This window comes from Gavia stellata, chromosome 17, assembly GCF_030936135.1.
Source record: "Gavia stellata isolate bGavSte3 chromosome 17, bGavSte3.hap2, whole genome shotgun sequence".
Classification (NCBI taxonomy): Eukaryota; Metazoa; Chordata; class Aves; order Gaviiformes; family Gaviidae; genus Gavia; species Gavia stellata.
Window position 1 is genome coordinate 11,976,275 of NC_082610.1, and position 23,374 is coordinate 11,999,648.

At 39.6% G+C, this 23,374-nt stretch overlaps 1 protein-coding gene across 3 annotated transcripts in view; it reads left to right on the forward strand.

Annotated features, from left to right (window-relative positions):
- The window catches only part of GALNT18 (polypeptide N-acetylgalactosaminyltransferase 18), a 232,430-nt gene that overhangs the window by 147,747 nt on the left and 61,309 nt on the right, over positions 1-23,374 (forward strand). For all 3 annotated transcript variants that reach the window (XM_059825813.1, XM_059825814.1, XM_059825815.1), the window contains exons 5-7: positions 11,687-11,870; positions 12,768-12,965; positions 15,419-15,533. In XM_059825813.1, the coding sequence (XP_059681796.1) occupies positions 11,687-11,870; positions 12,768-12,965; positions 15,419-15,533 (497 nt within the window). The remainder of the gene's footprint in view (positions 1-11,686; positions 11,871-12,767; positions 12,966-15,418; positions 15,534-23,374) is intronic.

Sequence of the window (23,374 nt, forward strand, 5' to 3'; positions counted from 1 at the left end):
CTATTTTCTGTGACTGTTATCCTTAGTATCTCACGAGCTGCTGCGCTCAGCAGTGTCGGGTGTTGATGCGTGACCGATTCAGAGAGAGGACTGTTAGCTGCTGAATCCCAGTCAGCAGGTCCAGAAGTGCTGCGCGCTTCCTCGTGGGTTTCTCAGCCAGCGCCAACCAGCTCTGCTTTTGCTGACAAGATGAGAACTTGAACTGGTAGCCCGGTGTGCTCCTGTAGTCTGGAGCAGGTACTGTCCGTCCCTGGTAGTTCCAGCCGTCTGCAGTGTAAAGCAGAAACCTGGAGCAGCCCACTCACCTGAGCCTCCGGCTGCTCACTCAGGTGTGATTCCAGGAGGGAGTGCTGGAGTCGGTGGAATTCTGTCATATCTCAGCACAGTGAAAAGACAATTTTACTGCTTATAATGTCAAAAAATATTGACACTACTGCTGTTTGTTTCTGGGGAGCAGGAAAGGCAAGGCTGTTGTGTGTTCCTGTATGCGCGTGTTTTATGCAAGCAAGGCTTTGACCCTTCTGGGAGGCATGTTAATAGTCAGATGAACATAACTTTAGTTTTAAAATAACATGCTCCCAATTAAGCAGGATTTAATCAAATCTTGCCCTGATTGCAGTAGGATGCTAGTAAGAATGCTGTTTCTGTATTGTGAATTGAAAAGGTGTTATGAATTTTAGTTTCAAGTTACTGCCTGGGTTATTTTTCCTGCCTTACCTTTTTTTCAGAAACCATAAGGGTTGCTGCTAGTGTCCCTGACGTGTTTCTGATGCAAAAAGGCAGGACATGAACAACAGTTGTAATATAACAATTAAAACCCCAAATATTCCTTTAAAACTAATGGAGAGATTGTGGTTAGATGCCTACAGAGAAATTTTCTATAATAGCTGAGGAAACGCTTGGAATAAGTTGGTGCATGCTGATATATTTCATCTAAAGATACAAATTGTATGCTATTGTGTTCTCTTAATACTTGGAGTTTGGGATTTTTGGGAAGCAGTGGATGATACACTATTATAATAAGCAGTCCTTTACTTGGAGATCCTATATGCCAGATTTAGAGGTTTTCCACAGCTACCAAATGGCACAGCCCCAGCATTGTGTTACTTCTAAGGAGTAATCAAATATGCTGGGAAAGAAGCAAACCAGAATTTATTGCTTTAATTTGAAAATGTACATAGTGGTTTCTTCCAAAATAACAGTTTCTATCTTTAGATAGAAGAAAATCCTACAGCTCTTAAGGTATTCAAACCAAATTATTTCTGATTTGAATGGGTGCTTTACAGGAGTATGAACTATTTGGATTTTGTCCTTATTTTTAGGAAGTTTCAAAAAGGAGAAGTTGTAACATCCAAGTTATTCAAATGATGTGAATTAAACCCCATGACTTAAATAGGACAGGAGATACCTACCCAATTGTCTCAAAGGAACTTGGAAGTGGTCTGTGAAGTGATATTCCTCCTAGGATTGTAGTAGAAGTGCACACTGAAGGTTCTTCTTTGCTTGCTTGGTAGGTGGTGGGATAGGTTCTGCTCTTTCTTTTTATGCTAGGTTAGCAGACTGTGATGGATATGCAATGTAATACATTGTGTTCAGCAGAATTTTTCAAGATTATATGGTATAATACGAGGGCATGTGAAGCTGGCTTTTATAAGGGCTAATTATAACTTGCACTTGTTGTCATGTGTGAAGTTGCATTCAGGGTCTGGACATGTAACAGTTTTTTCTGAAAAGTTCTCATTGACGTCAGTGATACCAGTATTTCACCCTGTAACATTTTTACTTGCAAGTGGTATTACCGATCTAATCTTGTTTGCACTGCCAGCAACTTATTAGCCATTAGAATAATCAACAAAAATCGTTTATATTGGTATAATTTGGGGTTTTTTCCCTTCTGTCTGTTGACAGAAACATCTTGTGTGAATGCAGCTCTGCTGATGTAAAAACAAGTCCTTTTTGTGAACTAATCCCATCTATGGAAAAGAGCTCCCCTGCCCAGTGAGGCTGTATTTCTCCTTGGTGTACTGGGTGCTGTATTGCTATTGCTGTGGTGAACTGCATTCTTCTGCAAGTGGCAGTCCACCTTTGAAAGGAGAAGATAATAGCAGGTCACACAAAACATGATCACAGGTAGTCAAGAAATCAATCTTTCTGACCTGGAATATCGACAGAACATTTTGCATCTGATGTGTAAGAGTTGCCTGGTAGAGTAAGAGTCATTCATTGAAAAGAAGAGCTGGTAACTTTACATTTGGACCAGGTTAAAAAAATGCACCACAGAAGGTGGTGGTTTTGGTGGTTTTTTTCCCCTTAACTGCAGTTTGATTTGTGGAGTGAGGTCTCAAAAGGAGAAATAGTGTTATTGCTGTCCTGACCCTCAAGGATGCTCTCACAGTATCATCAGGTTTGGTGCATGCTAGCTGCTGTTTTGCTCCCAAGGAAGTAATTCTATGCAATGAGTATAAAGTTGGATAATAATTTCTGATATAAAAACCAACATGGCATGCAAGGCTAAGTCCTATTTATTAAAACCAAAGTCTGTCTTTTAATGCTCTCTGGCATTCTTTTAAATAACTCTTTAATAGTGAATGTTACTTAATATTGTTTAATTGGACCTGCTTTGAGTCGAGGCTTGGATTGCAGAGGTCCCTTCCAACCAGAAGTATTCTGTGATTACTTTCTGTTTCCTCTTCCTTTTATAGTCCTGTTCTCAACTTCCTTGCTGTTAGAGAGAGGTTTGATCCAGGGAGTAATATAAGCAACTCTGTTCCATAAATTTCTAACTGCATATTTGCATGTTCCATTTTTAATGCAACTTACGTGACTGATTTCCTCTGAATTCACTCCAGAAATAAAGTAGTTACACTTGGACTATTGTGTTTTAATTGGCAGTTTCCTTTTCCTTATGAATCTGTTATCATAACATGAACTGCCATGCTGTTTCTTGGAGTCATGATTATTTATCAAATTTACTATACAGCAAGCGGCTTGCTGCATTGTATGGTAATAGAAATACAGAGTATTTCTAATGTGCTCTTCAGATTGTATTTTTCTAGATTTATACTGTCTGCTCTGGCTCTGTTGAGGCATTTAGTTTCTTATTCTGAATAGTGATTTTTCTGTTCCGTACACATCCAAGATATAGATTAGAACTAAATACTGTATATTGAAAAAAAAAAAAAAAGCACCACTTGGATTACCAGAAACAGCTGCTCTCCAGCTGGCACTAGAATGCATTTCTCAGTCACTTCTCTTTAACATTTAAAGGTCATTTTACAAATGAATCCAGGAACACCAAGAAATGAAATTATGAACTCAGAATTTTGGCGGTGGTTATTTCAGCATTATTTTCAGAATATTATATTCACAGTGTCAGCTGTAATGCACAGTCTTGGTGCCTGTGTACTTCTCAGTTTATGGCCCCTTTCTAAAACTGTGGTATCCAAATAAACACCAGAAGTCATTCTTGCATCAAATGTGATATGAATATCTGATTTCAGTGCTTGTTCCTGACCAGGTTTAACCATTGTTGTGATCACATCATTGTAGCCATAATATATCCAGTAACAGTCCCTAAATGGGAAGCAGACATATACAGTAAACCGGAGTGGAATAGTGTTCCTGCTGAGATTAATTCAAGCATCCAGCAATCAGAAAGTTGAGTGGAACAATTAAGATTTTATAATTACAGGTCTGTGTTTAAAGATATTTTGAAGATTTAAACACCTTTCTGTTGAAAGGGTTCTAGGTATTGGCATGAAGAGATACGTAGCAGCCTCTGTACCCTTGCTTTGTTGTTTGTATGGCAGTTGGTAACTATTGGCAGTGCTTGGAAACTCCCCATTCTACTTTTAGCTTGTGTTTGCACGTTCGCTGGTATAAGCACACACGCGCCCAACTGGCTTTTATTGTCAGTTGTGAACTTTCTAATTTGGGAATTTTGTAATCTAAGAAAAGACACTTTGTGCTTCTTTTATTAGTCCTGCCTTGTCACATACACTTAAATTCGTTAAAGAGCTCAAAGGAATGTTCACCTGAGAGCAGATTTATTTTGTTTTCCTCTCTTGATGTTAACACTTACCTTTAGTAAGCTCTGCTCTGTACTCAGAGGTAAGCATGTGAGTCTCTCCCATTGTTAGGGGAACTGAAGGGCCGTGTTTAATTCCTTTGTTGCAGTGCATTTCTGTTGACATTGATAAGAGCTCTGGATATCAGCTGCCTCTTAATCCTGACCCAGTGATGTGGACGAGCTCTTGGATCTGCCCAGAGTTCTCTGGGCTCCATATGGGCCATGGCTCAAACTGCAGAATCGCAGCCTCAGGGAAATCATGCCGTGTTGATGTGCTGCCCTGGGATTTGGGAGACCCAGGTTCTATTCCTCCCCTGCTGCAACTTCTGGTGTGACCTTGCAGATTCATCTGGCATCTCAATTTATCGCTCTGTCTTGCAAAGTGTTGAAAGGCACTCTGCTGCTAGAATGTGGGCTCGGTGATACTTATGACAGGATGTACCCTAGGACAGAAATTAAATACTGTCTTTGAACAGTACTTAATAAATAATAGAAGGGAAATAAAAGGGATTTACAGCCCTTATTATAAAGACATTACTACAAGAGAATAGTACTAACAAAAAATAACAGATGTAATATTTCTTTCTCCAGTATCCCCCTCCTCCATATCATAGTGTTCAGCTGCCACAGTTTCCAAAAGATGATTTTCATTGTTCTTCCCATACTATTGGGATTTATTAAGATGCAGCAATATTTTTAGGTAGGACTTAATGATCTGGAGGGTGGTATCCCACTTTCATTCCTGGGATTGGAACTATGCATCATTTAGAAAAAAACCAAAATGAATCCAAGTAGTGTATGTGTCTGTTAGATCACGCAAGGAATAATAGCTGCTGGTACAGGTCTCTTCTGCAAAGCCTGTTTTATGTTGGGAGGTGTGCTAGTTTGCTTATTACTGTTTTGAAGTGGAATTATTTGTTGGTACGTGGTTCTCCTGCTGTCAGATTCCCAGGACTGTACAGTTAGCAAGAGGATTCAGTGGAGTGTCCACCTAAGCTCTTTCCATGCTTAGACATGATGTTTGTGAGAGGACCTGAGAACGGATCAAAGCAGCCCCCATCAAACCCTTTGAAAGCAACATGTGCTTCGCACTCCTCTGTACTAGATTCTCCTGGGCAATTGAAAGATTGTGCGTTTGTGTGTAGGGGCTGAGAGGGGAAATGTATATTTTTTTTTTCTGCCTGTATTGTGGGAGAAGAGTGCTGTTCATGTGCTGGACTAAAGAAATCCATGCCTTGTAGTCCAAGGTGTGAGCTGGAATGAATTGTTGTAGGCCTCATTTATCTTAATAGACCTGGGGAGGTTTGACAGCAGCTGAGACTTTGGATTGTTGAATGCAAAGGTTGTGACTGTGAAAGTTCATTACACCGTCTGGCTTAACATGTGGATAGCCTGAACTTCTGAGATTAGATTATGGATCTCTGTCAACAATACAAGTTAGATATAGTAATGGAGGAAAAGCACTATACTGCTTTTTTGTTTTTGAGGTCTGTCCAAATCAATTGCTTGCATCACATTTATTTCCCTTGGGTGGTTTATCTATTACCAGATAACATGAGGTTACTAAATACATGTGCACAGCAGGCCCTTGTTATCTGTTGTGCATTGTTGCCCTCTGTTGCAAACATTCTATATACACATGTGCGTTACAAATGAGGTGCCTCTATCTGGTTATAAATATTTTCCATTTGGAATTATCTGCTTCTGCTACAGAGATGAGAGGTGATCACTTGAGCATGAAAGATAAGGGGCCAGAGGAAAGGAAAATAAAAATTATGCAGCACTGAGCTGCATACGAAGTAAGTGACAATCCAATGTACAAGCCTATTAGATAGTGCAGCAAACAGTTTTTGTTACATGCCTAGCTGCTGCCATGAATTCAAGTTATTACATGAATTCAGGTTGTATGCCTACAGAGAGTGACTGAGAGGGAAGAGGTTTGGTTTTGGTTTTTTTTTTTTTGTTTGTTTGGTTTTTTTTGCAGCAAACCTTGTATAGCAGGCTTTCTTCATTTGCCAGAAAGTTAGCTATGTTAATATGTTCTGTTTCTCTGAAGGCTATTAAATTGTTATTGGAAAAGTGGAAAAGCAGGTCTTCCTGTTCCCAAGACTCTGGGCCACAAATAATCTAATAAAGAAGATGGAAAAATCTTGGTTTAAGATCAGTTGGTTTGTGCAAATTCTGTCTTTTTTGCCGACTTACTTGCCTTTCACGCAGAACCAAGATGTACCTGATGAGATGCTCCTAGTATGGCAGCAGCTTTCATGCTGTACTGACTTCTTGTGCTCTGCCAGTTGGCTGTTTGCCTTGGTGCAAGGCAGTGGATCCCATTCTGACCTACTGCACAGGGTGTTCAGGAAAGCCCCAGGATCCTTGCCAAGAGCAAACTGACCAGTGGTCTCTTGGCTTAGAGACGGGCAGTAGCTCTGCTGTATTCCTGCAGCTGATGTAATGATTTGCCTTTAAAAGTGTCCTTTATGATCCCAGAAAATATCCAACATGGTTCGTTACCTGGGGACCAGAGTGTGCCTTCTAGGCAGTTCAATGAACACACAGAGCTAGAGCATAAAAATAATGAATTGGCAAGATTTTGCCCCTTTCATATAATGTGTCAATCCAGAATTTCTGGCACAGGGAGGACAGTTGTTACTTTAATCCCCATTCTGTATTGAAGAATAATTTCTTTCCCTTCACAGTAAAAGAAGACATGTTTGTGCCAAGTGCTAAGGTTAAAGAGGGACATGGTAATTCCTGGGCCTTTGACATGGAAATAAATTTTTCCCTAAAGGTAAAAGCACAAAGCTTGCAGAGATGACAACAATATCCAGCATGCATTCTGCTGCACCGAAGTCAGCAGGGGCTTTTAGGCTTTAGAAAATGCATAAAGTTATGAGAGAGCATTTATTTATTTATTTAGTCATTATTTTAGCTCTGTTGGCAAACTTACAGCTAAGAAGTCAGTAAAATGCATCTGTCTCAGCAAAGCATGAGTGTCGGACTTTACAAATGTAATTGTTCTGAGAGATGTGAGGACTCATTTAAGCAGTCAGAATGGGAGTATTGTAAAGCAGGAAAATTATTGAAAGTGAGGCTTAATTGACTGTTCTTTAAGCTCCTTCTCTATGAATGTGAGGCAGTAATTTATTATTTATGACAACACTGTTTGTATCAATAACTTTAAAATTTGAAGTCTGGGGACAGATCCACAGCTGCTGTAGGGCACTGGAGTAAGGGGCTGAGGCACCGTACATCACTGAGCATCTAGCCTGGTAACTTCCCAATTTAGCGAAGGTAGAGGCATACAAAACGTAGGCCACTTACATGCAACTGGATGGTTTTCCTTCTGAGAAGCTCCCTGGGGCATATGTAAGAAATCTTTTCCATATTGTATGGCCTGCCACAACCCCCCAGCGTTCAAAGAGGAGGCAGGCCTGTGGTCCAGGTCACCCCTCTGAGCTAGGACTGGCCACTTGCAGAAGCCAAGCAAGCTGCAGTATTGGCAAGGAGAGCAGCTGCATTGCCAGGGCCTCACTCAAGCCCACCATTCTCTCAGACCATATCCTGAAAGGAAGATGCCTTGTGAAGGGATTTTCATGAACTGAATGATCCCTTCACATACAGTCTCTGTAGCTGTGGAATGGGAGACATCTTCTGACTCCTTATGCTCCCTGCCTCCATCCTGCCCTGCTTCTGCCCCTTCCTAAGAAGGCAAAGTTGCATGAATTCTTTAGCACTGCTTTGTCGTGCTGAATAGGGAAACTTGACAAACAAAATCTTTGTGAATTTGTTAAAAACAAACAAACAACCTCTTACAAGTATTAGAACTTAATTATGTTACTATTAAACATAATTATGGCACATTAATTATATTTTCTACACTTACAAGGAGAGTTGTGCTGTGCTTTCCAGACATCTGTACCACATAGAGACAGGTGGTAGAGCACAACATTTCCAAGTGCCAGATAGGCACCATTTTCCCATTCTATGTATGGCTGCTCCTTCTCTCCAGTTGCAGATACTCACTCAGCTTAGTGAAATTGAGTTCTTATTTGAGAGATTCTGCACTGAAAGGCAAACACATCTATCTTTATAAGCCTGTTTGTTTCCGTTATTAGAAACTGAATCAACAGTGTATTGAAGATGACACATTTGCTCTTGCCTTTTCTTCTCCCTATGGTGGCATAAAGCAGTGAAGCACAATAATTAATGAAAAAGACTGTTTATTATTCAGGCAACATATCTGAAGTGGAAAAAAACAGAGCATGAGTTAAAAATCTATTGCTGAAGACCATCAGTGCCGTCACAAAGTGTATCATCAGTTCTAGGGGGAGAGTCCCATCATTCAGTCCAGTTGGGCAGGGTCCTCTAAAACTGTCAAAGACAACTGAACTCAGATTTCTCATGTAAAACTCAGGAAAACGTGGAATGCATGAAAAAAAAATGACTTAAGTATCCTGTTAGGGCATCTGTAATGTTCTTCGAAAAATAGTGACTTTTTTAGCTTCATTTACATGTCTGCTGTGTCCTGTAGCTGAGTGAAAATGATACATTTTTTTAGTAGACTTATCTTTTCTTCTGGGATAGTCTGCCCAACAGGTTTTGTAAGACAAAGGGTGCACATAATGCTCTGCTCAGCACTCTGCCTTTGCAAAGCAAGGCTAATTTGTTTTAAATAACAAAGGCCAGAAAATGCCTGACTGCAAAATACTGCTTTGTCTCCTGTGGACATGCTACAGAGTAAGTCACTGCTTGTGGGCCAGTATTGAAGATTAGGTAAAATGCAGCACTTTCCTCCACCTCCTGAGGCCGATACTGAAGTCCAGGGAAGGATTCCTCCATACTGACTGGCCATGGTAAGCCTGCAAGGTTCCCCTGAGGCTTTCAGGCCAGTTCATTTGTAAAAAGCTGCCATGTAACCAGAAAATCAGAAGTATGTACTGCCTAGTAAATGTCACAGCTATAATGTGCAGCTGAAGTCATGCTGGTGGCAAGCCAATATTTGGGTTCTGTTCCATTTCCACCTATTTCTGTACAACACCTAGCTATGAAAAAGATTTTGTGTTTACTCAAGCTTATAAAGTCAGACTACATTAGGAAACGTGTATGATAGAAGTAAGAATAGCCTGCTTGCTAAAAACGAAGGTGATTGAGAGAACAATGACTCTATCAAGGGTACTGATTTTCAAGTCCTTGATTACAGCCTGCTTTCCTTTTAAGTATTTTATACTCAGTGGTGATGCTGCATTGTTGTGGCAAATAAAGCTTCCTGGTATTGCAAAGCTGTGAACAGCCACTTAGACCGAGAACAAATCTTTGATCTTCATGTTTTGATATTCGCCCACCACAGTATTACATTTTGGGACTAGAGAACTGTTTTGCACTATTCTTAGGTGGGCATGATTTCAGTAACATAAATGTCTTCTTTTGAATTTAAAGTGCTGTCAGCTAGTGGTTGGTTTGATAGTTTTGTGTTTGCTACAAATCTCTGTGTGCTAGGGGATGAACAATAAGAACATGTGGCTTTGCATGAGCGCGATATATAATTTTTTGACTTCATAAAGGAGAAAAAGTGTATTGATCAATACACAGCAAATCTAATACAAAGTAGAATAGTGCTCCATGCTATGTGTGTTAATGCCTCATATTGTTTATTCAAGGTGATGCAGTCATAGATAAACAGTTTGAATAGATATTGACAATATAATGTTGAAAATTCTAGGAATATATTGCGTCCATTCCTAACATACAGCTGCAGTTTAAGTACTGTGATGGACATGGTCATCAGATTATTTCTTTTTAATTCTTGTTCTTTATGAAAAACTGTAAGTATCAGCACTTTCCTTTGGTATTCTCTTGCTTCCATGCAGAGAGCTCATTTACAGAAACGTATGTGGCATGCACAGTCCTGCAATGCCAGCAAGAACCAGCTGCAAGAGCATCATGCCTGGTGGCTATCTGAGAGTCTTTACAAAGAGGGGTGAATTTAAGGAGTCTTCGTACTTGACCATCTTGTCCTTTCCTCCATGTCCTCAGAGAAGTAGGTCCACTGAGGTCATACGGGTTGTAACAGCCTCTAGGCTAGAGGACCCCTTATGAAACAGCTCTGTTCCTCTTTGTCAGCCTAAGAGAGGACACAACCACCTCCTTTCCAAGGATGAACATTTAATGTGGCTAATAAAGTGGGTTTGCTTTTAATTTTCTGTTGCATTAACCGTTCTAGTGTGCATGTTGTCCAGATCTGTTTGAGGTGACCAGTTCCCAGAGTGGTTGGCTTATCATGTTGAGAAGCTGCCTGGGCTCAATGCAGAAACGTCCCCATGGTGCATAGCTAGAAGCAGATTGCCCCGCTAATGCCGGTACAACAATGGAAAAGAAAGTCTCATTGGTTAGGTTTAAAAGAAAAATCCCGTTGTATTTTATTGGGAAGCAATTTAGGCCAGCCAACATGACAGAAGTTGTGCTCCCTCCCACACTGCTGACTGCTGGGTGCTGCTCCTTCCTCTCCTGGACTCTGATGCCATCCCTTGTCTGGTGCAGCCTCCCCTCAGCTCGGTGCCCCAGGGCGTTAGGTACTGGCCAAACCCAGAGAAAAAGAAAACTGCTGTTCTCTAGAGTTTAAAGTCTAAACAGACTGAAAAGAAGAAATAAGCGTGGTGATCACATTTCGCAAGTGGGGAATTGATTATGGAGATTATGGGCTTGCTCAAGATTTCACAGAAAGGGCTAGGCAGCATTGAGCTTTTAATGCACGTTTGATGATACCCAGTTTAACATCATAACCACAGGAGCATTATTCTGCATCACAGCAAAGACATTTCTGGATTTGGGGAGAGATTAGGAAGAAAGGGAACTTAATAACACCAAGGGAATTCTGAGTGTACCATAACATAAATAGAACATAGCAATGCTGATAAGGAATAGTAGTGAACAGTGTTTTCAGTTAATAATAATAGTGAACAGCATATTTCAGTTCTACCTATTGGATTTTCTCATGCAGTGGTCTTTAAACCAGAGATATGATAGCTGTTGATTAAAAAGTTATCATATTTTAATTAGGAAGGAATCTCCTCCAGTACTTTTACTGGTCTTTGTTCTCCTGAGAAAAGAGCAGAATTCATGGAACTTTTTAGTAGAGATAGAAAAGAGTTGTTGAAGTTTAGAAAGAAAAATGGAAAAAGGATAAATAATTAATTTTATTCTTTTTTTTTTCTTTAAACATTGGCAAAGAAAGTTCATGGATGATACTTGAGCATATTTTTCTGGAAATACAAGATAGTTACGTTGCTTGTTGCTACAGTAACATAATATGCGCTTATGTAGCTATGATACTTTATGATTGAGTGCTTTATTTTGTGGCATGTTAATGTTAAACAGTGGCAGGATTCTGATGTCAGTCATGTAAGCTAAATAGTTACACTTGGCATTATTTATTACTATATAATTTATGGTCCTTCTACTTCTTGTTTGCCTACTTTTAGACTTGACTATTTGAGAATTCTTAGTAGTTAAAAGGGAGTATTTCCATGTGTGAAGGCACCTGTTTTGCTAAAAGAACAGGTTTTTACATCTTGTCGAGCTGATCCTTCTTGTTAACATCTAATTCTTTCCTTTCCACAGAAGAACTCAAGGAGAAGCTAAAGAAGTATGTTGATGAAGTGAATGCTCGTAAGCCTGGTTTCATCAAGGTTGTTCGACACAGCAAACAAGAGGGGCTGATTCGATCTCGAGTTAGCGGATGGAGAGTAGCCACAGCACCAGTAGTTGCTCTCTTTGATGCCCATGTGGAATTCAATGTGGGATGGTAAGTGTCTCCTTGAATTTCTCTGACCAAGGGACCTTTTCCAAACACTGTTTATAAATTACTGAATGGTGTTTCTCTTGCATATAGAGGGTGAATCAGGATTCTGATCTTTTTAATGAAGATTCAGATAGAATCATGGGCACAAGCATAAAAAATGTATTTGTGCTGTGTAACATAATCTAGATCCATTGTTATAGTGTGAGTTATCTGCTGGTCTAATTATAATCTGCTGGTCTATTATTATAATTATATATGTATTAAAATATATTTAAACTGTATTGGAAAACTGTATGTTAAAACTCTCCTCCGATAATGTAGCCCTTTGCCCATAGGGGCAAATTTATCTTTTTTAAAATTAAAAATACTATGTTTCTTTTATGTTCTACAGTGTAAACAAAGAAGTGTCATTTTGGCACTGAGGTTGCTGCTCTGTGGAAAAGTAACACATAACTAAAACCATGTATTTTAACTTGTTCAGTCTGGTTTTAGTATCTCTGTTGCTTCTTGACTAAAAAAATGGTAAAAAGGCAGGAGCTTCTGGCCCTAGGATAGATCTATTATTAGCTCTGATCTTGATGTCCTTGATAATATTGAGAGCCTGAAGTTATTGTTATATGGTAGCAAGTGTGTAAATGCTCTATGATATGCAGATACTCATTTCTTCCATTCACCAATTGACATCAAGGTTAATAATAGGGCATCCTAGATAAAATATTGCAGTGTGTTATTTTTGGGCAGATCTGGCTCTGTCAAAACTTCATCTCAAAGCAAAGGGAGCTCTGAATGGGTAACAGCTATAGACTTTGCCCTTTCTGAAATACGCAGTATAAGCTGCTATTTCCATCAGTGCTATGCTTCTACTGACGTAGTCTTAATATTTTTTTTTTCTTTTTTTAGGGCTGAACCAGTGCTCACTAGGATAAAAGAAAACAGAAAAAGAGTAATTTCTCCATCATTTGATAACATTAAGTATGATAATTTTGAAATAGAGGAGTATCCCCTCTCAGCGCAGGGGTTTGACTGGGAGCTGTGGTGCCGATACCTGAACCCTCCTAAGTCATGGTGGAAGCTGGAGAACACAACTGCTCCAATAAGGTAACGTGCAATGTGACCAAGATTAGTGTGTCACTGGCAATGCTCATTTAGATAGGACAGATGGTGAGTGGTCTCAGCTATGTAATAGGTTTTACTGACTGTAATGTTAAATTAGTCAAATGTCCTTTTCAGCTTTTGTCCTTGCCCCCTACACAGTCATCAAGAAAACTGTTGTTTTCAGTACATCTTTTTAAATAGGTTTCCTTGTTACTAGCACGGGGGAAAACACATAGCCGAAGTGAAATGGTAGACTTGAATACCCAGCAGCACTGCTTTCTCTAAATGTCTTGTCTGCTGATTTAGTGGTAATGGGCTAGAAACAGAATTTTCTTTACAAATGCATTATAGAAACAGAACTGATCTGGCAGTTGTATTCTTTATAATATTGTCACATAGCTTTACAGCTGTGTTATGTCCTAGGATTTAATGCTGGTCCACTAATACTGTGTGAGCAAAGACTGTATGAGATCCTTGCTTTGGTACAATCTAGCTCTGTACTTCCCTATCATGTCTACAGTATCGTTAGGCGGGTACAGAACAATACCCTTATCTTGGGGAGGGGAGTAGGTGCCTCTGAATCCCCTCAGCAGTTCCGCTGAGATTCCAGGCCTTTCTTCTGGCTATGCATTCATACCAAGGAGGTCACTGGTACCTATACTCTAGCTCTCTGCGGAAAGAAAGTGTGAAGACTGTTTTCATTAGCTGCAAAGCAGAACCTTAAATAGCAGTGGCAGTGTGAGGGGGTCATCACTACCAGTCAGTTTCCATGCAGTCAGCGTAAGGGGTATCTTTCATCCAGTAGTTCTGTCTTTTCAGGCAGACAGCTTTTTTTTGGGACAGCTTAAACACTCTGAACTGCACTGACCCACATGCTGGTCGTTAGAACAGGACTCAGAATTGGAAAGTAAGAGATAAAAATTCACAGGTTTGCCACAGACATACATAAAAAGGGGTGGTAATTTCCGCATCATTAGAAATGGTTATCAGTGTTAATGAACTCTGTTAACATTATGAAAATGCTTTGAAATATTCTATTAAGTCCTGGAGAGCCAAACCTTCTATATTAATTATAGTGACTTTTTAAACTAAAAGTATTTAAACTCAGAATAAAGAGCAAATCTACTTTTCCATTTTACATCAAAACTCTGTTCTATCTGAGGATTGTGGAATGAATGTCCTTTATGAATATTGGATGGTTAGGTTTGTTCCTTAGCCCTTTCCCTGGCACCTTTTATTCAGTGCGATACACTGCATGTGTGTGCTGGATAATTAAAACAAAAGCCACATGTATTGATTGATGGCTTCTATCATGCCTCCAATATGCTTCTAGAATTATAACAAAGGGAAGCAGGTACTCTGAAAAATACTTTAAAAACAACCCAAAAGCAAGAGTACTTTGTTATAAAAGAAGCATCATTTTTGAAGTGATGTTAACTGCTATTTTCTTTCATTATTATAAAATGGGTACTATAGCACTTCAAGTTAAAGGCATAAATGTAGAGATTTCTACAGAATGGTACAATTTGTAATTAAGACATCCTATAATCTGTGTGAAAGCAGATGTCTACACTTATTGTAGCTTGAATGTTCCCAGTAAATGCAGGATGATTTCCCCTCTACTGCTAATTAATATCCTGTTGTTACCAGAGTTCCTGATACCAGCATAATAATCAGAAAAGACATTTTCATTTCTTGCCATTGTGGCTTGTAAGGTAGGAGAAAAATGAAAAGGCTAAATTACTCTGTATTCTCCTCCACTGCATCTCATAGAGGTAAAATTGTACTCTCTGTGCCTGAACTCATACCTTCTTAAGATTGGTTCTGCATAGTAAAAGTTGGTTAATTCAGGTCATGCCATAAATAGAGCTTACTGATTTGGTAAAGATATGTGACTTGTTTAAATTTGGCTCAGGACAATGGACTAATGGTACAGTATGCTGGTAAAGGGAGACATTTCTTGATACTGTATTGCAAAGCCTTATCTGGATCTTCCTATTCAAGAAACAATTTCTTTTACATAAGCTTACAGACACAAGTTTTCTTAACTGTAGACGAGCCTAGCTTCTGGCTAAACATACAAAACTGTGCATCATTGGGTATCCTTCTTAATTATCACAGACAAGAAACCTGAGGACTTAGCAGGGACAGAGACTAGAATGGCTGGTGCCTCAGAAACAAAGTTGGGGCTCCTGGATCTAATATTGTTAGCACTGAAATCATACCTCTCTGGTGAATATGTATGTCTAATAATTTTGAGTCTATTTTCCTTCAGTGGTGCTTATTTCACCGTAGAATCAAGAACATTAGAAGACAAAGCTGAATAAATCTGTTTGAGAAACGTCTCCTTAAGAATCTGTCTTGATGCACCATTTGACCCAGCAATTATAATCTATTTCTGAATAATAAAATTATTCTATCTGCTAATTTTGGTTGCTGCTGGTTTATTCTTCCAGAAGTCCTGCATTGATTGGATGCTTCATAGTAGATAGAGAATATTTCCAAGAGATCGGCTTACTGGATGAAGGCATGGAAGTATACGGAGGAGAGAATGTGGAGCTCGGAATCAGGGTAAGGAACATAACCAACCAACACTGGTGGATTACGTTTAAAATACAGCTTGCTTCTTATTGTGGGGGAAAAAAAAACAGCCAAAAATGTATGGATAATGGCATGCAAAGGAAATCCACAGCTCTGTAGTAGTATCAATTGTTGTCTTTGGGGTGGGGGGGGGAAGAGCAAAAGCTCCTGTATCTCTTTGAAGAACTTTTCTGGGACAAGGATAGAAATACAGAATTTTGTCTTATTCTTTCATTAAAGTAACAATGCTAGAATTCTGCAGAGATGATACCTAAAACTCCCTCCTTACTTGTGATCCCAGACTCAGTAAGGAGGATAGTTTCTCATACGCGTAATGGGAAAAAGCTTTCTAGATTACTTGGTTTATTTAGATTAGGAAAATCAATATGGAGCAAACTGGAATATATAGGCATTTATGCTGCCTTCCCTCTGGAGGGGAGTTAAGATGTTCATAAAGTGCATAAGTGCACATATTTTCTTCTTCATCATACACTGTTCATCTGTTTACTATCATAGAATCAAAGAAACATTTAGGTTGGAAAGGACCTTTAAGACCATCGAGTCCAACTGTAAACCTAACACTGCCAAGTCCACCACTAAACCATGTCCCTGAGCGCCTCATCCACACGTCTTTTAAATACCTCCAGGGATGGTGACTCCACCACTTCCCTGGGCAGCCTGTTCCAATGCTTGACAACGCTTTCGGTGAAGAAATTTTTTCTAATACCCAATCTAAAATATGCAGTATTGCGCGTGATTTGTGTACTTCTTTGTGTATCTCTTCACAGCTAAATACCATTCTGAAAGTACAGTGCTGTTCTATTTGAGAATCTTTCAGGTTTTTGATACAAGAGAAATTCTTAGATAGGTGGTAATGAAAAATGGTATGATGTGTGTTATAAAATTAAATTCTGAACTCTGCTATGAAATGTTAGTGGAAGCTTGTATTTTCTGCTTTTTAGTTGCCAGAATAAAAGCATAGTTATACAATAGCAAAAAAAAAGGAATTTATTTTAAAAATACAAAATTCTCTGCTAAGACTGTGAGATATATGACAAAAAAAATACTCATTTTTACTTCTGGGTTCCCGAAATCCTTTTTCTCTCAGCTGTCAGAGATAAAGCGTTACTGCAGCAAGACTGAAGCGCAAGTCCCCTCTCGGTTACATTAGAGCACGGTTTTAAGGAAAGGGAGAGAGAAATGCAAGACTGCTTCTTTCTCTTCACTGTGAGGGCCAGAGAGCCGCCTTCTGTTCCCAAAAACTGATTTTGCAGCTCAGTGTTGCAATGAGTTGAAAAATAGTGTCACTTTGATTTTTTTTCTTTTCTTTTTTCAACTGACAAAGCTATTGTCTCCTTGTGAGTGTGAGAAGTTTTATCTAGTTTTGCATTATGAGAATATGCTGTCCAGTCCGCTATACTTAGACTTGCAAAAGTTGATTGGGAGAGTACTTTTTATAGGCAAGACTGGAGAGAAACAAATCTCTGCCTAACTGAAACTTTGGAGTAGACTGGGTCACTGGAATAAGGCCCAGCACTGCTCTGATTTCCTTATGGCTTTTTGTCTGTCTCCAGGGAAGCAGTGCCTGACCTACATAAAACACTTTCTTCTGTAACAGATTGTAGTGTGCTTGGTAGCATAATGTATGCTGCCTCACTTAACTTTATCCTGACTTGGGTCTGTGTTCCCAGCTATATCAAAACAAATTACTAAGCTGTAATTTTTTTGGTTTATTACCAAGTCTTCTCACAATCCTCAGCATATCCCAGATAATACCAGGATGTATATAAATGTAGAGTGGAATATTTGATCTTCTGGGAAGCACAGTATTATTTCTACAGATGTTAAGCTTGAAAAGCAAGCTTCTTCCCTCAACCACCTGCCTCTGGTGCACACCTGGGGCCATACATAGTGTCTTGGCAAAATGCAGGTGGCTGCCTCAAATGTGCTCTTGTATTAAGGTCAGCAGCAATGTCATTCAGGTGTATCCTAAGCACTTGTCCCTAGAGGTGCAGCCCCCAGGGGCTGCCTTCCATTTCCTTTGGATAGGGGTATGTGGAAACCTGTAGTCAGCAGGTGATTTCAGGCTAGATGGTCTCTCTCTCTGCTGCTCAAATACTTTTTCATCTCTGCAGCACCAAATAGTCATCTCTAGATTACTTGTTTTGCTTTCAACTGCAAGGTCTATGATGAATCACTTAATAAAGACAGTAATTCTTCTGCAAAAACTACTTTATAATTACAGTATCAGTGCAATAAATAATGTTTCCATTTTAAAATGATGCTTTCCAATCCATGACTACAGATTGCTCACTGTTCTTTATCTTCCATTGCCATTTTCCTTTTTTAAGAAGTATCTAGCTTCATCTAGTGTTCTGCTGTGTGATACGCATTATCACGTAGGGGTGGATAAACAGACACTGTGTGCCCAAACTGGCCTGGTATCCAGGCTAGCCAAGAAGTAGGATGTTGTGTATCACATTCTCTGATACGATGGAGTTGATATCTAATGAAATCTCCTTATTTTTTTTCATGGCTTGAGTTTCTAAGCAAATTTCACACAGCCTGTTCCCATTCTTTGCAGTATTTAGGCACTGGAAGTCAATTCTTTCATTGAGATATTTTATGCATAAGCATATAAGAGCAAACATCTACAGGAACAGGAGAGGTTACTGCAGAAATAGCAGCAAGAGTTAGGATCATTTGAGCTACCTGTTTATCTTAAACACGCTAAGTAGAACATGGTCCCATGTCCTTACATTACTAAATTTGTTCCAGAGGCTGTAAAACTACTGTGAGCCAAACTCACGCAGACCAACTGCAGCATCATGTGATGACAGGACTGGGTAAATCGTTATCTCTGTGCCTATGCACAGAGTCAAAGCGTTATTCTCCATTTGCTTTGTTAGCAGCTGCATCTTCAGTGATGTGAGAAAAGATTTAGTCTCCCAGCTGAGATGCTTCTGAGAAGCAAAGTCTACCTATTTAGGATTTCTTTTCATTATAAAGGAGAAACCATTACTGTGTCTTCTAAAAACTTGAAATGGTTTGTTTTCAGCTGAACTGATGGGGTTTTTACTGTGCGGGGACAGGAATTAGACCCTGGCAGAATGGAGACTTATCCCAGTATCCTCTCCCAGGAGGTATTTTTGTCACCTCATCATCTGCACAAATATCTAGTTATTTGTGTTACATGAGCACAAGAAAAATCCCAGCTATTGGAAACTGTAACTGAAGCATCCATTGTAACAAGCCACATAAAACAGGTCTTTGATTGGAGGATTATTCTCTTGACTCTGATGAATTAGTTTCTTTACTCAGCTCTATTTATCTCTTAATTTGGTGTACTATTTTAACTTTTAAGAATTTTACCCTTGTCTATGGCTTTGTAATAACATTTGTAAAATATTAAACATTTATTATTAAATAAACATTATAGAGTTCTGTTGCCTTGAGCTAGAAGCTGACAGATGAGTTCAAAATATGAATGCATTTTGAATCTTAGAAGCAATGCTCTATTTTATCCTCAAGCAAATATTTTCTTGCAAAGCTATTTATTTGCCCTATAAGAAAATAAAGGCAGGCTGGTTGATACAAGACTTGACAGCATCTTTTTTGAGCAGCTCAGTCACTTTACCTGGGATTTTTGAAAGATTCATTTAGTGTGCCCCAGAATTGTGTTCTTAAATTCACGTTAGGATAAGTAATGCTTCTTTTTGGTTTATGTTCAGTCATTCCCAATTGAATGGACCTAAGTGTGCTTTTAAGGGACCAGACTCCATTTGGAGGGCAAACTGGAATCACATTGCTTATCCAAGAAACCAAGTAGGAACTGTGTTGGTAACTGCCTCATAGCGGAAACAAAATGTGAGTGTAAGGCTGGGGTTTCTCACCGTTACTTGGGCTCTGCTTCTGGGTTGTGCTTGCACAAGCAGTACTTGCAGTTATGGAAGCCCCTACAAATCCATTGCAATCAATTAGATGCAATCAATTAGATCCTGCATTAGATGGTTCAAGTCTAGTTTTCAGTAGGCTTCTTAAGCGCCTATTCCTACTGAATTCAGCAGATTTTCTATCAAGAGCAAGTCTTTAGCAATTGTTTTGTCTTTTAAAGCAGCTTGCATGTTTGATAAAGCTTCCAAATATCTGTCACAACAAAGTTGTTTGTGCCACTTCTAGGGGTGCCTGAACCAAATATTCAGTGATATGCCTCAGGTCACAGAATAAGTCATCATCAGAGTCAAGGGAGTGTAAGTCCAGGCTTTGACTTAAAAGTAATTATGTATGTCAAAAAAGACTTTCTGCTTGCAGATGAATTCATGTTCACAGGGATATAATGGCCCTGTTAAATGGGTAAGAGGAAATTTTCTTAAAAGGTAATAGCTCTTTAAAGGAAAAGGAATGGATCTTGCTCCCACTAAACGATATATCAAGATTTTACATCAGCTGACCCAGGAGGAAAATTGCATTTATAGTTCAGACTGAGTATGGCACACTATTTTTATACAGTATATTGCCCTAGTGAAATTAGTTGTATTTGCAATAAAATAACATTATAATAAATATATCTGCTTCATTCCTTGTTAGTCTGGCGGTTTGTCTATAGAATTTACGTGAAGCTGATACTAATGCTTTTTCTGTTGGTGGAGAACTAGAGGAATGCACTTCATGACCAGAGATGCAGAAATGAGTTATTTGTCCAGAAAATAGTCCCAGTGCTCTTTGGGGGTCTTTTTGAAGGTGCTTTTGGCTCGATCTATCTTTTTTCACTTTTTGGTTTTTAACCCTCCCCCCATCCCAACTTCTGGAATCATGATTCTTCATTGCTGACTAGTTAATGCGGTCTTTCTCAATGATGCATAGAAGCCTATTGCTGGCTTACATGTCCAGTCATTTCCAGTCCAAAGTGTTTGTGTATCCAGATTGTTTCTCACCTGACATGTCTTTCTTGTAATATGCCCTTGCAAGAGTGTTCTTTTTGATAAATATGAGCAAGTGCAGATATTACATTTGCCTCCAAGCCTCCATATTTGTCTGAAAACATTTTGGACTTTTTCCTCTTTCCCTGGAAGTTTCCAGCAATCTTACCTGTCAGTGTTTCTATGAGTTATATGAAATCGTGCATATTACATGTAAATAGATGTCTGTTTTTATTAAGGAAAGCCTTTGCACAGTGTACACAACACACAGGCTTAAACAGCTGTGCTGGTTTACATTCTCTCCTCCTTGCCATCCTCTTGTTCTCACTCTTGCAGCACACCGGTGCTTTGGCTTTGCCAGCATAGTTGTCTGAATGGCTGCCCCATACCCACTGGCTCTGAACACCTCCAGTTCAGAAGTAAACCTTTACATGGTAACTTGTTTTTTAGGCTGCAGGGCTAATTTTAATGTTAATCAGTTTGTGATTTACCATGCTGCCTCACAAACTGTTGTGCTAGGAAAATTGGGAGGTTGGTGTGCCAAGAGTTAGAAATGACCGGGAGGGAACAAAGAAAGTGGAGGGATTTTTCACCGAGCTGCTGTATTGTGGAACCGTTTGCATGGAGAGTGAGCAGTGGGATGTGTCATGTGTGCATAGCATCCCTTTTTGTCCTTGCTGCTGGGTCCTCTTTCGAGCACTCCACTGAGCAATGTAGATCTTCCCTTAATTTCCTTCAGGAAAATGCATCTAGATGTCCCCTGTTCTTGCACTTTCAGCTACCGTCACTTGCTGTGGTCTTAAAACCACTAGGGAATGATTTGCTGTACAGAAAAATTCCTTAGCGTATGATCACAGGTGCTGTTCAACAGTATTAGGTTGATGATGTGCTAAGGGGAAGGGCTGAGAAGTACAGGAATAAGAATATTCTTAGTTGCTACGTTTAGATAACGTTTAAATACTGCTTTTTAAGACACTGATTTCTCTTTAACTTTACATTAAAGCTTTAAATAGAGATGTCTATTTTATTTTTATCCATTTTGTGAATTAAGAAGAGATAATTTCTAGACTGAACTCTGCAAGAACAATTTGTAAAGAGTGACCAAATGTTACTTCTTACGAGAAGTAGCCAGTGGTTTTCATAGCCCAGACTTTCAACAAGACAAAAATAATTCCTTGGCAGTGCAAGTAAGGCGTAAGTACTTGCCTAGCACCCTGTGTAACCAGCAGTGGCTTCTCAGTGTGGCGAGAATTACTGTTAAGGTTAGTTTTGTTTTGGAAAGTACCTCGCTATGTTAACAACCTGAAGAAGCCTTGCAGAGGGATCTAGATAGATTGGAGCATTGGGCTATGATTAATGGTCCAAAGTGCAAAGTCCAAATGTGCCGGATTCTGCACCTAGGATGGCGTAACGCCGGGCACAAATATAAATTGGGAGAGGAGTGGCTGGAGAGCAGCCCTGCAGAAAGGGGTCTGGGGGTGCTGGTTGACAGCCGGCTCAGTAGGAGTCAGCAGTGTGCCCTGGCAGCCAAGAGGGCAAACCCCATCCTGGGGTGCATCAAACACAGGGTAACCAGCCGGACAAAAGAGGAGATTATCCTGCTGTATTCAGCGCTGGTGCAGCCTCACCTTGAGTACTGTGTGCAGTTCTGGGCCCCACCATCTAAGAAGGATGTGAAGGTCCCTGAATGCATCCAGAGGAGGGCCACAAAGCTGGTGAAAGGGCTGGAAGGCACGTCCTGTGAGGCGTGGGTAAGGACTTTGGGTTTGCCTAGTTTGGAGAAAAGGAGGCTGAGGGGCGACCTCATCGCTCTCTACAGCTTCCTGAGGAGGGCAAGTGGAGAGGCAGGTGCTGAGCTCTTCTCCCTGTGTCCAGTGATAGGACGCGTGGGAATGGTTCAAAGCTGTGCCAGGGGAGGTTCAGACTGGACATTAGGAAGCATTTCTTTACCAAGAGGGTGGTCAAACACTGGAACAGGCTTCCTAGAGAGATGGTCGATGCCCCCAAGCCTGTCAGTGTTTGAAAGGCATTTGGACAATGCCCTTAATACCATGCTTGAACTTTTGGTCAGCCCTGAAGTGGTCAGGCAGTTGGGCTAGATGATCATTGTAGGTCCCTTCCAACTGAAATATTCTATTCTATTCTATTCTATTCTATTCTATTCTATTCTATTCTATTCTATTCTATTCTATTCTATTCTATTCTATTCTATTCTATTCTATTCTATTCTTAGCTTGGTGTTCTGGTACTGATCATATCTTTAGGATTAGTGCAAGATTAACAAGACTGATCAAGCTAAGTACAGCTGTGGTAAGGGGGAGAAAGGTAAAAGCATAAAAGATCGGCAGTGCAGTAAGTTGCTCCATGAATACTAAAGCAGTGGTGATCCTGGTTATTCAGTTTGCTGCTTTTTTGCCTTTTAAAATGAAAAGTGATTTCTTTTACTTCCTGTTCATGACTTAAACTTGGCCATGAAGTGATTTATGTGTCAGTTACTTGCTGTGCCTAGCAGTGTGATAGACACATTGGAAAAAGAACGGAATGAAGCCATATGCCTTCAGTGACCCTTGAAGCATGTTATCTCCTAGTAACAAAAGGCATAGAATAGTTCCTGCAATTGTAAACCAGCAACACAACGTACGTAGTTTAACAATACATTCTAAAAGTTTCATAGCTCATGAAGAGATGTGCAAAATTAATCCCTGCAGAACAAAACAATTTAAAAAGTACATAATGAAGCAATTAGCTAAAAGAGGAAGAAAACTACTGACGATTTAATATGGGAAGAATCTTTACATGTATTACTTTTTCAATGAGAGTGTTTTATAAAGGCACAATTAATGTAAAATGAGGCCTACGAGGCAATTAATGATGACTTTAAAAGTAAGATTTAAGGGATAATTTACATTTTAA